This window comes from Castor canadensis, chromosome 8, assembly GCF_047511655.1.
Source record: "Castor canadensis chromosome 8, mCasCan1.hap1v2, whole genome shotgun sequence".
NCBI classification, from domain to species: Eukaryota; Metazoa; Chordata; class Mammalia; order Rodentia; family Castoridae; genus Castor; species Castor canadensis.
Genome location: NC_133393.1, coordinates 142,491,513 through 142,507,801, shown reverse-complemented (window position 1 = coordinate 142,507,801; position 16,289 = coordinate 142,491,513). Strand labels below are relative to the sequence as shown.

Here is a 16,289-nt window from a genome sequence, read left to right as displayed (position 1 = left end):
ATGTTGCCCTTATCTCTAATTTTGTTGTAGAGAGAGTATAAGCAATAATAGGAAGGAACAAGGGGTTTTGCTGGTTGAGATAAGGATAGCTATACAGGGCATTGACTCACATTGATTTCCTGTGCGTGGGTGTTACCTTCTAGGTTAATTCTTTTTGATCTAACCTTTTCTCTAGTTCCTGGTCCCCTTTTCCTATTGGCCTCAGTTGCTTTAAGGTATCTGCTTTAGTTTCTCTGCGTTAAGGGCAACAAATGCTAGCTAGTTTTTTAGGTGTCTTACCTATCCTCACCCCTCCCTTGTGTGCTCTCGCTTTTATCATGTGCTCAAAGTCCAATCCCCTTGTTGTGTTTGCCCTTGATCTAATGTCCACATATGAGGGAGAACATACGATTTTTGGTCTTTTGAGCCAGGCTAACCTCACTCAGAATGATGTTCTCCAATTCCATCCATTTACCAGCGAATGATAACATTTCGTTCTTCTTCATGGCTGCATAAAATTCCATTGTGTATAGATACCTAACTATCTATTAACTGCTCTACTCTGCCTCTCCTTCCCTGCCATGATAGGCTGAAACCTGACACTATGAGCCTCTTAAGTTGTTTAGGTCAGGTGTTTTGTCACAGTGATGAAGAGCTACCTAACACAGGCTATGACCCCATTTACTTCCACATGACTATTCAACGGGGAAGGAAGGGCTTCTGGCTTTGGTGCAGACTGAGAGCTGAACAATCCCTCCCATGTGGCAGACAGGCAGATGCAAGGGATAATTGGGAGGAATATCTGCTACGTCTTTGACAAAAACAAACAACAGGCTAGATCCAGAACAAAAGCAAGGGTGAGAGCAAATGTGAATAACAATGAAGATGATCACTGATCCTGTTTTACATGGGTAACATCATCAGATAAGTACATTGTACAGGAGGAATGAAACTTAACATAATGATCAACACACGATTGACATGTTTTATCTGTGCCACTACAACTGGTCCATTACAGAAAAACCAAGGGCTTTGAGTTCAGTTATGTTTTGTTAGCAGTCACTAAATTATCCAGAAGCAGATCAGTTTCTTGAGGGTAAATCCACATAACTACAATTCAAAAATTGTTCTCAATTGCTTTGTAGAATAAACCCTTTCATACATTGTCTAGGTCAGTGGTTAAAGTTGGGAAGAGGGTGACTCTGCCCCTTGGGGAATATTTGGCAATGTCTAGAGACATTTCTCTTTTTGGTGGGACTGTGGTTTGAACTCAGAGCTTCGTGCTTGCAAAGCAGTTGCTCTACTGCTTGAGCCACAACTCCAATCTATTTTGTTCTGGTTATTTTGGAGATGGGGTCTATTTAGCAAACTATTTGCCTAGGCTGGCCTCAAACTGCAATTCTGCAGCTCTCAGTTTCCCAAGTAGCTTGGATTACAGGCGTGAGCCACTGGTGCCCAGTGTGGGGACATTTCTGATTGTCACACTGAGGGGGCTGCTCCTGGCATCTATGTGTAGAGGCAGAGGACAGCCCTCCTAGCAAAGAATCACCCAACCCAAACTTTCAGTGGTACCTTGGTTGAGAAACTCTGGTGCAGTTTGATGTTTACGTATACAAAGAGAGAAAAGGTAATCGTTGTTGCTAAGCAGGGTAGGCACTGTTTCTGAATGTTGCCCCTGAATTAACTCATTTACTTATCCTAGCAAATCTGTGGGGGCAGACACTGGTCTTACTCGTGGATAAGCCTGCGTGGGGTGGACAAGGCAGGTAGAAAGGGTATACTGTCTTGAACAGCTGAGAAAATTGAGACTCAGCTTGTCAGTGGGAGAACCTGGGTCTCTCTACGTGTGCAGAACACAAGAAAGGCTGGCTGGCCGGCCAGGCTTTCCTTTGGTTGACAACAGCTTTGCCCATTCACTTTCAGGACGGCTGCTCTAAGGTAAGCCACTTTGGGGCTCCCTGATCTTGCAAGCTCAGCCACCTGGGAAAGAGTTGAGAACCTCAGCACCAAACTCGCCTTGCTCCAGAGGAGCTGTGCAGCACTGAACACCTCTGCTGGCTTAGTGCAGTGCTTTGGGAAAGGTGGTGCTGTCTTGGAACTTCCTGCAGTTAGGCAGCTGATGGAAATGACCAGCAATGATTGTTTGCTTTGTAAAATAAACCACTGGAATGGGGAAAGTTAACTGTGACCTTCTGGACAGTCATTCAGAAAGGTCACCCCTGGTGTGGCATAGCTTTGTGGGAATGGTAGGTAGCTCTGGCAGAGAGGGGAAAGGAAGCTGCAGAGGGGCAAAGCAGAAACCCAGGGCTGGAGAGTCAGAAATCAGTCAGCAAGTGGGAGAGGTCACATCCTAGGTTGAACAATGGCTCCTATCTAAACATAGCTCCTGTGCCAATAGCCTTTGGACAGAGTCTCTATCAGCAGTGCAAGTCCGGGGCAGGCTGGGAACATGCGCCCAGGCACCTGCCCAAGTGTGCAGTGAGGTCAAGGCCCTGTGGGAAGTCAGGCCAATAGAATATGCTGCTTAAGGGGAAGTCATGCCTTGAAAAAGAGAAAGAAAAGCAGGAGGCCAGTTCCCCCTAAAGGTCCAAAAGATCTAAGACAGGGTGGGATGTAAAGTTCTTCTCACAGCTTATGACCCTGGATCTCAAATTTTAGGCTGCATTAGAAGCACGTGGAGGGCTTGATGAAACAGATTGCTGGGCTCTCCCCACACTGGTTCTCGATGTCTGTAGGTTTGGGCTGCTGGTTCCACAGACCGCACTTTGAGAACCACTGGCTTGCAAGCATCCCAATTGAGTCAGGCTACCCTATTCTCCCAAAGATGTCATCATTACTTTAACCTGAGAAGGTGTTATTATTATTCTAGTTTCTTCAAACAGGGTCCATAGGAATCACTATTTGAAGTATGGCGGATTCATCATGACACCACTTAAGATGTATCAAAAGTGTGAGTGAAAACTTTATCCCAGTATCCAGTGCAAAGGATTTGGACTCACCATTTGTTTTACTTTATTCATACCCCTCCTTATCTCCGTATGTGGATGGTGGGGAGTAAACCAGACTTAAAATTAATTGTGCATGGAACAGCAGTTATTACCTGGATTTGAAAACACTTTAATTCCTTTGACCATGGGGTGAAACATTAGGCTTGTGAGTGGAAATGTTGCAGGTCGTTCTGAAATGTTCTGCCATGACATTCTGATCACAAATTCATTTGCCGAAGCAAATCTCTTAATTGCTTCTGGAGCCCGTGTCTGAAGTCAAATTGGTGGCTTGGTTTTGGTAACAAACAGTACATACTTCCAGACTGTCACTCTTTTCCTCCCATTAAAACCTCCTCTTTAAAGTGTGCCTTTAATTTCCCACCAACCTTGGCTGTGTGGGCTGGTGCAGTAAAAATCCAACTTTCAGTCAACAAATGAAATACAGTTTTCAAGACACATATGGAGTAAATATGGACGGATGGACGGTAAAGAGGTGCTATTTTTACAGTCACTTTTCTGACCATCCATTTCACAATGGAATTATTTACAGGTCTCTGAGAAACCGGCTTCCCTCTTACTTAGAAGGCTAGGGATGAATGGGCCAGCCACCAGCCCTGGCGCGTTCTCTCCCATGTGACTCATTACTGCAAATAAAGGTGTTGGCCAAAAATGCTCCAAAGCAGCTGAAAACTATCCCATTATGTAGCACCCAATCAAGGACTTAAAAAACAATCCTTTACTTGACTCTCCCCACATGGAAGCGTTTTGAGAACTGGTTTTGTGGGCTGCAGGAAACTAAGCTGGGACTGGCCGGCCGACAGCAGGTCTCGCTTTGATGTCAGTGGAAGTGTGTTCTCTAACTCCACGACTGTCCTTCCTTCTTGTCGCTGATAAACTGGGTGTTTGTCCCAAATACTGTTTGCAAAACCTCTATGGCTTCTGTGCTCAATCCCAGTTTCCAAACTTCCTTCTCCAAAGGAGCCCTGGTTTGCCTGTCCTCACTCTGCCTGAAGCTCGCTCTATGGAGGGAGGGCTGCTCTAGGGTGTAGGATACAATGGAAACAAGACAGACATTTGTAAATGCAAAGCTGTTTATCTCATTTCATCTCAAAAAGAGCCTTAGGTGCTGGTATAACAGTTCTGTTCTGAATATGGGAAAACAAAAAGAGCAAAGACAATATATTATATTTAAGGTAATATATCTGTAAAGTGAAGAGACCAAGCTCAGGTTTGGGGCCCATATTCTTAACCACTTACTCATCTCGTAGGTTTAGTTATTAAAGAATAACATTCAGAAGAGTGAAAAACCTGTGTATACAGCTTAGTGAACTTTCATAAAATGAACAACTGTGTAAGTAGTACTCAGTTAAAAAAATATTACCGGCACCCTGTAAGTCCCCTCTTGTACCCCTCAGCTATCAATCTTCCTCTGCATGGGGAACTCATGACTTCTTATATATCAATTCTTACTATTTTTGAACTTACAAGGAATCTTTTGGGTTTTTTTGCCCAATACCATATTTAGGAGGTTATCCATGAAATTATATGTAGCTGTAATCGTTTCTATTGCTATATAATATCCCATTGTATTTAAATACAATGGGATTAAATTGTATTTATTCTATTGTTATTGGGCAGGAGTTATTTACAATAGAGGCTGTCACGAATAATAGTGCTAGAAACATTTTTGTGCACACAGACTGATAACACACAGTACACATTTCTGTTGGACACAGATCTGGGGATGGAAATGCTGTGCATTTTGGCTTTAATAGGTATAGCCAACGGTTCAGCCTGTGCTGTTATGAAATGGCAAATCCTTGAAATAGTTCAGGAAATAGACTGAACTGTTTCCTCAAAATGCACATGTTGAAGCCTTAACCACCAGTGTGGCTGTTTGGAGAACAGAGCCTTTAAGGAAGTAATTAAGATTAAATGAAAAGAGGAAGGGGACTGTAATCCAGTTAGACACCAATCACCTAAGGCACCTAAGCTTGCTGTCACCTGTGTGCATCAAGGAAAGGCCATGTGAGAAGGTGCAGGGAGAAGGTGGCTGGCAGTAGCCAGGAAGAGAGCCCTCACCTGAGTCCAGCCCATCAACACCCTCATCTTGGACTTTGAGTCTCCGTAACTGTAAGAAAATAAGTTTTGGCCGTTTAAATCACCCCAGCTGTGGTATTCTGCCATGGCAGTCCCAGCCAACAAATCCATGGGAGAAGTGGAGAAGCTGAACTCATCCCCGTGACCTGCCTTTCCATTTGGGGTTTTGCCTCTGTAGTCAGGGTATTCTGGCAACTGTGAGCCCACTGTGGTGTCTGCCCCACTGACTCTACCAAAGCTCATGTCAAGGTCATAGGCTCTTAGCCTCATCCCTAGCAAAAGCCTTCAGAAGGGAAAAAAAATGCCTTTTGAGTGGTAAAATGTGACTCCATCATTACTAGAAATGGAAACCTAACTGTAGTTTTTAAAACAAGCAGCTTAGAATAACTTAAAAAAATAAAATTATAGGACTAAATTGCCAATTCTTTTTTCTTCTTCTTTGTTTTATAGTGCTGGGGATGAACTTGGGGTCTCAGGCATGCCAGACAGGCAAGGGCTCTACCCTGAGCCACATCCCCAGCCCCTCTGACCTCTTTTTGTTCAAGTATTTCTCAGAGACAACCAACCATTCCAGTGTAGTATCTGCTAGTTTCTCAAATACCAACCTGACAGAAGTTTCTCCCTATGGACGTCTCAATCTGGATCCCATACTTTCTAACTCTTGTAAACTTGGTGAACTTAAGATTTCCTAGGATGGGTGATTTCCCTCAAAATGATAAGAATGGCCTGGAAAGGTTTTCCAGAAAAGATGTTTATCAATAAAAATAAAAGAGTTGGGGATGTAACTCAGCAGAGCAATTGCCTAGCATGCAAAAGGCCCTGAGTTTGATTCCCAGCACCACAAAACAACAAAAAATACAGTATTTTAAAAAAAATGTCACTTTTGGTGACTCACAAATAGAATCATAGATAAAACTAAAACAAAGTCTCCTAAGTGAGGAAGCCTGTCAAAGCTGTTGCCTTTCCCTTGAGTGGTGTGGTGCTGGGGAGTCCTTTGGCTACTTACTGCCTCAGTTTCTTTAGCTGCAATAAGGGAATAACCATACTTGTGAAGTGCTTCCAAGTCTTGAATGCATGTTGTCAGTGTGCCCTAACACTCCTGTGACTCTGATGGGCTCATCCTCAGCACTGACCACTGCTCTCTTCTTCCTTGTTTTTGGCAGTACTGGGGTTTGAACTCAGGGTTTTCGCACTTGCTAGACAAGTGCTCTACCACTTGGCCACTCTGCCAATACTTTTTTGTGTTGGGTATTTTTGAGATAGGGTCTCACTTTTTGCCAGGGCTGCCTCTAACCATGATCCTCCTGATCTCTACCTAACAAGTAGCTAGGATTACAGGCCTGAGCCACTGGCGCTCGGCTTCCTCCTCTCTTCTTACTTTTGTAGCGCATAGTACTGAATGATAATTCTTTCCAAACGCTCAAGTGTTCACTGACAGGGTGTGCTACATACTGTGGGGCACTGCATCGTTGATGGAGTTGGTAAGTGCAGTTGCCACATAACCAGAGTCAAGATCACCCTGGAAAACTCCCTAAATAGCCCATAAAGCACAGTATGATCGTATACACAATCCAAGAGTAATCTCCACACAACATCAATTTTGAGAACTATAAAGCTAGACTAAAGGAAGGAACAACCGGAATGGTGAAGATCAAACCTGTCTGCCTCTGCAATGCCCATGGAGGGAGTCCCTGAAGGGAAGGCTGAGGAGGGCCTGCCCACCTGTGAAGTGGCCTTCCTTCTGTGGGGACAGAGAAGTCTTTCTGACTTCTACAGCACCTCTATTGTGAAGAAAATGAAGTGAGGTTGAGTCCTCAAGTCACTGACTAGCCTCCTACCAGTTTTGCAGGGACCTATTAAACAATAGCCTGAGGTAAACAAAGGTTTTGAAAAAGTTCTGTGGCACGTTTAACTTGGTTAAACTCAGTTTCTCAGCCTTATTTTGACACTGGAGCTTGATTCTTCTTGGTGTGTAACACCTATTAATATTCTGTGGAACATTTTCAACGTGACACTGGGGATGTAGCCCTAGATCTTTACTTAAAGCTTCTCTGACTTACTTTATAAACAATCCTAATGCAAATATTTATCTGGCTTCTAGGCAGAGCAGTTAAGAACAAACTAGAAATGCATAAGGAAGGCTGTCAGATTAAAAAGGAGGATGGACAACTAACATCCTGGTAGGAGTGGAAGGAACACAATATGACAAAGTGTGCATGGAGTTAGATTCAGGTACTTACTATTATCTTATGGTCTGATTATGGAGGTTCAAAACAGTTGCGATTGAGTCTGTAAGAAAAGATGTCATTCTTGTTCAACCAGGTAGGAATATATTGATTATACTCAACAAGATTAAAACCACAAAGTTTGGGTGTATAAAGGCAAGATTTAATTGTTGGGAAAATGTGTCCCCTCACAGGGCCAGACATGAAAGCCACTGCTTCATCTGCTGCCATGTCAGCTTCACGCAGTCCTCATTCCTCCACACACCACTCAGGACCAGCCACCCCAACAAATGCCACGCCAACCAATTCGAGCGATGGTTTACATTCACAAGTCTCAAGAGAATCTGGGCTTTTGTTAACCTGAAGATACCATGGGGAATTTAAACCCAAGCGCTCTCTTATGGAGGGAGGCCTTTCTAATAGGTAAACTTCAAGATATCAGAGCATAAAGAAAGATTTATTCTCTAAGTCATGTCCTGTGGTCCATTCCGTGTTGTTGGCATCTCTCCATGGTCCAAGGCTCACTGATCAAGTTGTCCAATTAGTCTTCTGAACACAAAAAGCTTCTCTATCAGTTTTGTTTTGTTTTTGAGATAAAATAATCCCAGAAGTCATTCACAGGAGTAGAAAGGGTCTTCAATCCCTTCAGCATCCCGCTGCACTGCCTGGTCACCCGGTCTTCTGTGCGTTCCTCACTCATTGTACTTGGACAGTTTTAGCCTGGGGATAATGTTCATGGACTGCAGCTCCTGGAAGAGTAGCTTGCAGGCATAGGGAATGCGGAGGGAGGACACATGGCACGAGGACTTACAGTAGTGGCACCTGAAACCCAAGTCAGCATGTGTCAGAGGGACAGCAGCTCAGAAACGAAGGCCTACACACAGCAAGAGAGGATTCTACCAAGGTCTACTGTCACATCACTGGTTTTTCTGTTTCTAAGTGGTCAGTCCTGTTATCAAGTATGTTCATATGTGCCAAAGGAACATCCAGGGAAGCAAAACAAAACAAAAGACAAAAAAACAAAAAACAAACTAGGACAAACACCATGACTCTCTCCAGTTTTGAAAGCAGGCGACTTGAGTCAGCTGCTACCACGTCTCTAGGCCTTCTCTAAAACACAAAACACCTGCCTATGAACCATCAGAGATATACTCAGATGCAATCAACCTCGTGTTTGACATGCATTTACTAAACTATTACATTATTCTAAGTAAGATGCTTAATAATTATAATTTGGTTTCTGTCATTAAGATATTTAAGGTTTGAAAGGTATGCTCTTCAGGCTTGGGTATTTCTATTAGTACTGGAAGCTCCTATACTTACAGCAGGCTGTCCCTTGTGCAAAACTAAGAAATGTGTGTGTGTATATGTGTGTGTGCATCTGCACATATTCCCACTTAATCCCTGCGTCAGCCCAGGCTCCTAACCAATATCCTAGCTATTCCATTTAGCATTTTTTTTCTTCCTTCAGGAAGGGCCAGGGAACTGAATTTAGGTTCTAATTCATGACTATAACTAAAGAAGATTCCCTGGGGAGAATCTTCCAGGCTTCAGACAAAAATAGGACCTCAAAAAATGTTCACAGCTGTATTATTTGTAAAAGCATAAGCAGGAGACTCCTCAAATGCCCAATACGCATTGGTTCTATGATTGTAGGTCAGTTATACAGAAGAATACTGTGTAGCCATTCAACGTGACAGTATATTTACTGAAACAAAAGATGTCCAGGTCATTGTCCTGTGAAAAAAAGCTGCTCGCTAATATCTTGGTTCCAACGGAGCCCTCAGATGGGTTTCTGAGTCCCCAAAATCACATATAAAGTTTCTAAAGACTTTTAAAATGTGCATATTTGCATTTTCTGTTCTTGTCAGAATCTTGAAAGGATTTTTTTAAAAAAAGTAAAAAATCAAAGAACTACAAGCAATCAGAGATGTCCCAAGGAAGAGTCACTAAAATGTTAACAGTGGTCATCTTTGGGTGGTAGGAGTTACTGTGACTGTCACTTTTTCAATTTTTGTTAAGTTTTGAATATTTAACATTGAGCAAGGATCATTTCTACATCCAGAAAAGTAAAATTTTATTACTTTAGAAAAGAAAAGCAAGCAGTGAGACTGAGAATTTGGTGTGGTGGTGAGCACATATGGAGAGCTAGAAGTTCTCAAGGAGGCAGAATGGGAGATGGAGGCACCCTGGCCACATGTGACGGTAGAAGGCAGGGGCAGCTTGGTATTAGATACTGTTGGGAACTCAGTTCATTGACAGTATTAATATTACTAATAATACAAACTTCAGTAATCATATGAACTTTTCTTAATGACTGCCTAAAGACCTTTTTAATGCATTCAAGTTGAAGACTTGTTTTTAATGTGCCTCGGTGAATAATTTATTCAGCAATTGTACTTGTGCTTTAGTTAAGTTGGGGAAACAGGTTGAACTGGGGTAACTTCTTGCTGGATCGCCTGTCTAGTATATTTACACTATGACTCCACTGCAAGCTAATCTATTTAAAATTTCCATATGTGCTATTCATTATTTAAATAGTCCATTAATCTTCCCTATCATTAACTAGTTCTCCATCATTTAAAATGTTTATATATATGTAGCATTTATGGAACTGGATACCTTGCATTTCAACAAATACACAATATACACAGACATATCCAAAACGATCTCACAATAAACTGATTTTTTAGGACAAAGGCAGCAAGAGCAGGCTGTGGCCTCACATGAGAAATGACTGTCCAGAGAAATATTCTCTATGAGCTAATTATCTTAATAGGAGCTCTCTTTTGTGACTTCTGCCCTCCATGTCCTCTGAGGAACAACAGTCTTACTGTAAACCTCCCCATAGCAATGTCTTACTAACGTGCAAATCGCCCACAAAGGCCCGCTCCAAGGTTCTGAACTGCTCTAATTACCCTGCCTCATTGTGCTGCTCATTAAAGGACGACTTCCTCCAACCAAGGCCTTCACTGGCTCCCCTTCCACTCGGCCAGGCACACGATCAGGTAATGATGGGAAAAATGACAGCATCATTATTATGCTGCTCAGCCAGAAAGTAGTGTGTGAGGAGGCAGCTAGACTACAGAATGGATTAGGATTTTTTTCTGTTGGCAACAAGGGTGTAAGTAGGACACTCAAAATCAGACATACAGTGTATTAAGGTCTAATTACTGTAAAGCCCCTCAAACTGTATAACCTAAGTCTCTTCCAAAGGATTTCACATAGAATACACACAGAATATATGAGCTTCGAAATCAGACATGGCCACCAGACAATGTGTATTTGACACAGAAGCGAAGCAGAAAAGATGACAGGAATGTAACAGAATAATGCTGTGCAGCACTTTTCCTGTTTCCATCTATCTACCTGAGAAGCCAACGGAAGAGAGGGGGAGGTTTCAAAGGGTACAAGTGGAACTTGTTTACTGTTTTCTTTTTCTTTCAGTGGTGGTGGTAGTGGAATGCAAACAGGAGGAAAAGAAAATGAAACTTTTTGTTATGACCTCTATTTTTAATGAAATGACTCTGGTACCATACCTGCAAAGTCAATTACTTAAAAATTCTTGTGCCACATTGAAGATTTAAGCATAGTGGAACTAGGTTCCAGACATCTTCCTATTATGCTCTTTTTTTTTTCTTTTAGTTACACAGCCCAGACTACAAAAAGCAAGCTCAATATGCATTTCAAAGGGCGAATAGACATCTCAAGACTGAAACAAACCCCCATCTCATTGATATAAGAAAGAGCCAGGCTTATTCTCAGAAGAATGTCGCCCTATCTCTGCAAGCTTGTGAAAAGAACAAACTGCATGCAAGTGGCTACCTCTTCTGTTTCTAGGATGAAATGATTTCTTTACAGACGGGACTCATCAACTCTTCTACAGCAGGATCACACGATAATTCACTGAAAGGTGAATGGCAAGGCATACACCATGCTCTAAGAAGACCCCTTGTTCTGAACCTTTACTTGCTTTTATCCAACTAAGAAACTGGCAGCTTAGGGTGGCAAGAGGTTGAGACCCTGTCTGGAAGGAAACAGGGGGGGAATCAGTGGGGAAGATGTGGCTCATGCATTCCTCAAACCCCAGCAATGGCTGCTCACCTGAGCCACACACTATCTTTTGAGGAGTGTCCCTCCCTAAGGACTCTGGGCAGGGCAGATGAAGGGTGCTGAGGGTGTTGTGGCTGTTTCCCATCCCTGCAGAACCTGCCTCAGACCTTATGAGGGCTAGCTTCTGATAAAGGAGCAGGTAGAAATTGGGAACCACTGGCTCTCTTGTCTATGGGAGGATTTCAGAGCTCTGGATCATGGCTAAACCTATGCAGAGTTTTTTATTCTTTGGTGGTAGAGTGGAATCACCACAAATAGAAAAGGTTCTGCAACTATACAAACACAAACACAAAACAGAGTATCAGCCCTTAAGCTGGCCTTTGTGCACCAAGCTCTACATAGAAACCGTAAACTTTACAAATTATATAATTTACTTATGGTCAATCCTGTAAGTATTGCAGTTACTTTTTTATGAAGTGCTCACCAGGGCCCAGGCTGGAGAAGCAGGGGTCAATGAGACAGAATGTAATAGAATGAACTAGCAGAAAGAATTTTGTGATCAGCCTTGATCCTTCTATGCACCATTGTATTGCTGGGGTCCAGGAGAGTACCTGGTACTGAACAGATTCTGACTACAGAGTGAATGACAGATGGACATGGTTCTGCCCTCACAGAATGTATGGTCCTCATGTGACGCAGCTTGCCATGGCAGAAAGTATAGTACAAGCAAGAGACTAGAGCCTCAGGTCTTGGTCCTAACTCTGTTACTATTTTCTTTAATATGTGGGACAATTATTTGGCTCTTTGGGTCTGAAGCTACAAATGAGGACTGTTAACACAGTTTTCTCTCAAGAGGACTGTAATTCTAACATCTAACAAGGATTTTATTAGTGAATAGTGTTATAAAATTTATTTGCGATAACATGAAAGGAATATGAAGCCTGTATTTCCCGGGAGTTTCAACTCCAGTAGTGTAGAAAGCAGCGCATTACACAAACAAAACGGGAACATATGAAGTACCAGTCAAAGGGATGCATGGATGGGGCAGGGTATGTTAGTGATTGCAGGCAAAGACTGGAGACCGTGGGCAGGATCCAGGGGCAACCCTCAAGCTGTGACTTAAGAAGCAGGGGACGAGAGACATGCAGTGTCTACTTACCAGCCAGAATACCCCAGAAGTCCACACTGCCCACAGACATCAACTTCAAAGGCATCACTTGAGATCATTAGTCTCTCCAACAACAGCATACTAGCTCCATACCCGATTAAACAGTCACGTTCCATTTCCCCAAGACGTAAGCCACCATCACGAGATCGCCCTTCAGTGGGTTGCCTTTGAAACAAGTTATCAGACAAATGTTATTATTGTACTAAGCAGACAGGCAGCACCACACGCTGATGAAGAGCACGAGGCACTGGTGCAAGGCTCACCTGGAGCCAAACCACTTACCACACAGGAATCCTGGGAATGCTGCTCAGCCTCTCTCACCATATTTGGAAAAGTGCATACTACTACCTACTCCAAAGAGCTTCCAGAGAGAAAATGTGTGATACTGTGGTTACTAAATAAAATAATGTAACTGCATATTTACTATAATATGCAGTAACATATTAGCGTGTAATGAGAAAATGTAAGCGTTACCGTTATCAGCGTTGTTGTTATTAGTATAGTATAGTCTTCAATCGGGGAAATGTCTTGGAGCTTTTTTTTTTACAGCGATGTCTCAGTACTCTGCTATTTAAAAGCAGAACAGACTCTGGAGGAAACATGGCTCCAGGAATTCCTGTTAGAGCTCCAGAGCCTGTTATTGTTAGATTGAGAGAGAGAGAAAGAGAAAGAGAAAGAAAGAGAGAGAGAGAGAGAGAGAGAGAATGAATGAATGAATGAGAATGAGAATGAACATCCAGGAGCAACAGATGAAGGTAAAGGGGATTCTCAACAATTTAGGAACTGATCACACACACAACTTATGTGGGGGAAATAAAAGCAAGGAAGCTTCCTGGCTGGCTTCTTCTGGAATGACACTTTGGAGAGGTGTTCTTTGAGCAGGATGGACTATAGACTCTGTGTTTGCTTTATTCTGTGCACCTTTTCATCTTTGATGTTTCCAGACTCCAAAAGAATTAATAAGATTAACAGAGTGCCTGCAACATAGCTGAAACATTAACACTGCTTTTGTTGTTATAGTTGGAAGTTACCATGGGAAGTTAAGTAAGTGGTACATTATTTGTTAAAAGAAAATCTACATGACAAACTTTACAAGAAGGTACAAATGAACATACTACAGTGGAAATTCCACCACTGAGTACAGTCCCTATCTGTTAGGAGAACCACCCGTGGGTAGATGCTTTATCTAGCTGAAGTCATTGAACAAGGTGAAATGATTACCCACATGAAGGCAAGATCCAACACTTAGTATTTTAACCACCTGAGATAACTGGCTATAGACAAATGCCCTTGAGACAGTCTCATGGTGATACCAAAGTAATGGTTTCTTTTACACAATAAAGCAAAAAAAGGAAATAACCACTTAGACTCTGATGAGATATTTTTGGATGCTCTCATAGATGTGAATGTTCAAGAAAGGACAGCATCCAGGGGACAACACCCAACCCATGTAGGGTCTCATTGCTGAGATAATTACTGTCCTGAGAATCCTGGCTCCTCTTCCCTTTTCTGCAATTTTAAGCACATGTCTACTATTTCCACAGAAATATGCATCTGCTGTTACATGGTCAAGCAATCAAGTCATCTAACTTCCTCAATGGCTTTAAAAAAAAAAAAAAAAAAGCCCAAAACACTAGTTGCTACCCATTCCCTCCCTCCCCCAGCCCTGGCAATATACAATGTAAGAAATCCTCAGTGACAGAGGGAAGGGAACCAGGTGTTTACCAAGCACCTATGGATCTGCATTGTATACATCCTGTGTTTACTGGCACCCCATGAAATAGGGGGCATCACCTCTACTTTATAGGTGAGAAGAACTGAAGCTGAAAGAAGCAGAGTGATCTGTTCAAGGCTCTTGATAATGCTACCAAGTGTCATGAGACCTTGTCTACATCTATCTGGCTCCCAGGCAGGGTTTCTTCCTCAGCGCTACTGACTTAGTGAGCTGGTTAGCTCCTTGTGGGGGAAGGGGCACACATTCTATGCACTATAGGATGTTCAGCAGTTATCCCTGGCCTCTACTCACTAGATGCCAATACTCCCTCCCCACCCCCCAGCTGTGACAACCTAAGATGTCTCCAAACATTGCCAAATGTTTCCTGGGTGTAAAAAATCATCCCAGTTGAGAACCACTGTCTTAGACTATGCTCCTTCAACTGGAAAAAAGCAATACTCAGTACTTTCCTCCCTCAATATGTACAGGGGACTGGTTCCAGGGTCCTGTGGATAACAAAATCTGCCAATGCTCAATGCCCTTATAAAAAATGGCGTAATGTGTCCATGTAACCTATGCACATCTTTCCACAGAGAATCATGTGTTGCTTATCGATGGGAATATGGACAGAGAAATGTACTGTTAGGTCAGTTCACTGTTGTGTAAATATCACAGCACAGTTATACAAACCTGGATGTCTTGATGAACAAAACAACATGCAATGAAGGTGCAATCGAAAGACAAGGTAAACACCAGATGTATGGGGCTACTGCGGTGTAATACAGAAAACTGCTCACAGTAAACTTTTTTAATAGTAGGTGTACACTCTAAAATAATAAATGTATAGTGAACACAAAAACCAGGAACATAGGTGCTTATCATCATTAAGTATTATGTACTAGACACATACATAATTGTATGGGCTACACTCTTATATGTGGTAGGTTTGTTAACAGCATCACCACAAACCTATGAGTATCGATTGTGCTGTGGTGTTACAATGGCCACAACTTCACTTGGTGATAGGAGTTTTTCAGCTCCACTCTAATCTTATGGACCACCGCTGTATGTGTGGCCCACTGTTGACCAAAATGTTGCTATGCAGCATGACTGTGCTTTAAATCCCTCTAGATGACTTGTAATACTTAATGCAATACTGTATCGTTTAGGGACTACTGACAAGAAAAAGTCAGCACAGATGCAAAGTTTGCAAATACTTTTGATTTGTGATTGGTTGAATCCACATATAGAGATCTGTGGACATGGGGGCTGACTATAATCCCCTTTCCCAGCAAACTTACCCATTTGCCAAACCCAGACATCATGCTTGGAACTGAGGAGGCCCAGGTGAAGCAGGCACACGTGGACCCTACCCTCCTGGAGCTGATTTAACAAGTGTCCAGGGCCAAGTACCTTCCGCTCCAGTAAGAGACTTCCTTAAAGAGTACAATTGTGATTTCAGCTGCCAGATAAGATTATGTATGCTTTCTGTGTATACATGGGTGCACGCAGGTATACTGACATGTAAGTAGTCATGTGTATACACACATTCTAATAGATGAACCTGACAGGGCCGCAATTACAAACTGGTATACAGAAAACATCTGCGTTAGGTTGTTCTTGGACCTGTGAAAGGATTTTTAATCAGCTGCTACTTTTTCATGCTGGTCATACAGAGATGACTCCTTTAAATCCCTAACACTCCAAATTTTGACGTCTCATACGTATTGTCTATCCACTTGCATTGTCAGGTCTGTGACCTGCTTGTAATTCTATGGGCTATGCATTTTATGACTGGCAGCGTGGTGGGTGTGGTGACACCAGCATCACCACAACATATGAGCAATGCAAGGCAATCTGACTGAAATCACGCATCAGGTAAATGCTTCTCTTACCTGGTAAGGACAGCTCGTGGTCCCCGGGCCCGGGCATGCATTTTATCCAGCACCATGTGTTTCAGTTTCTGATAGTACACGGGGCCAAAATAGATGTAGGCTTCTAAAGGCTCACTGCAAGAGAGGTCAGAGCCGTCAAGAGACGGCTTTCTCTAGAACTGTCACTAA

At 42.6% G+C, this 16,289-nt stretch overlaps 1 protein-coding gene across 4 annotated transcripts in view; it reads right to left on the bottom strand.

The window, feature by feature from the left end:
- Nucleotides 1-2,895: 2,895 nt before the first annotated feature.
- The window catches only part of Polr3b (RNA polymerase III subunit B), a 117,197-nt gene continuing 103,803 nt past the window's right edge, over nt 2,896-16,289 (bottom strand). For 2 of the 4 annotated variants that reach the window (XM_020184475.2, XM_074084294.1), the window contains 3 exons: nt 16,122-16,235; nt 12,504-12,677; nt 7,433-8,113 (listed from right to left, as the gene is read on the bottom strand). In XM_020184475.2, the coding sequence (XP_020040064.1) occupies nt 7,984-8,113; nt 12,504-12,677; nt 16,122-16,235 (418 nt within the window). In that variant the 3' untranslated portion in view covers nt 7,433-7,983. Of the gene's footprint in view, nt 4,005-7,306; nt 7,356-7,432; nt 8,114-12,503; nt 12,678-16,121; nt 16,236-16,289 lie in introns of those variants that run through there. The other 2 variants (XM_074084293.1, XM_074084292.1) reach the window with 2 other exon arrangements.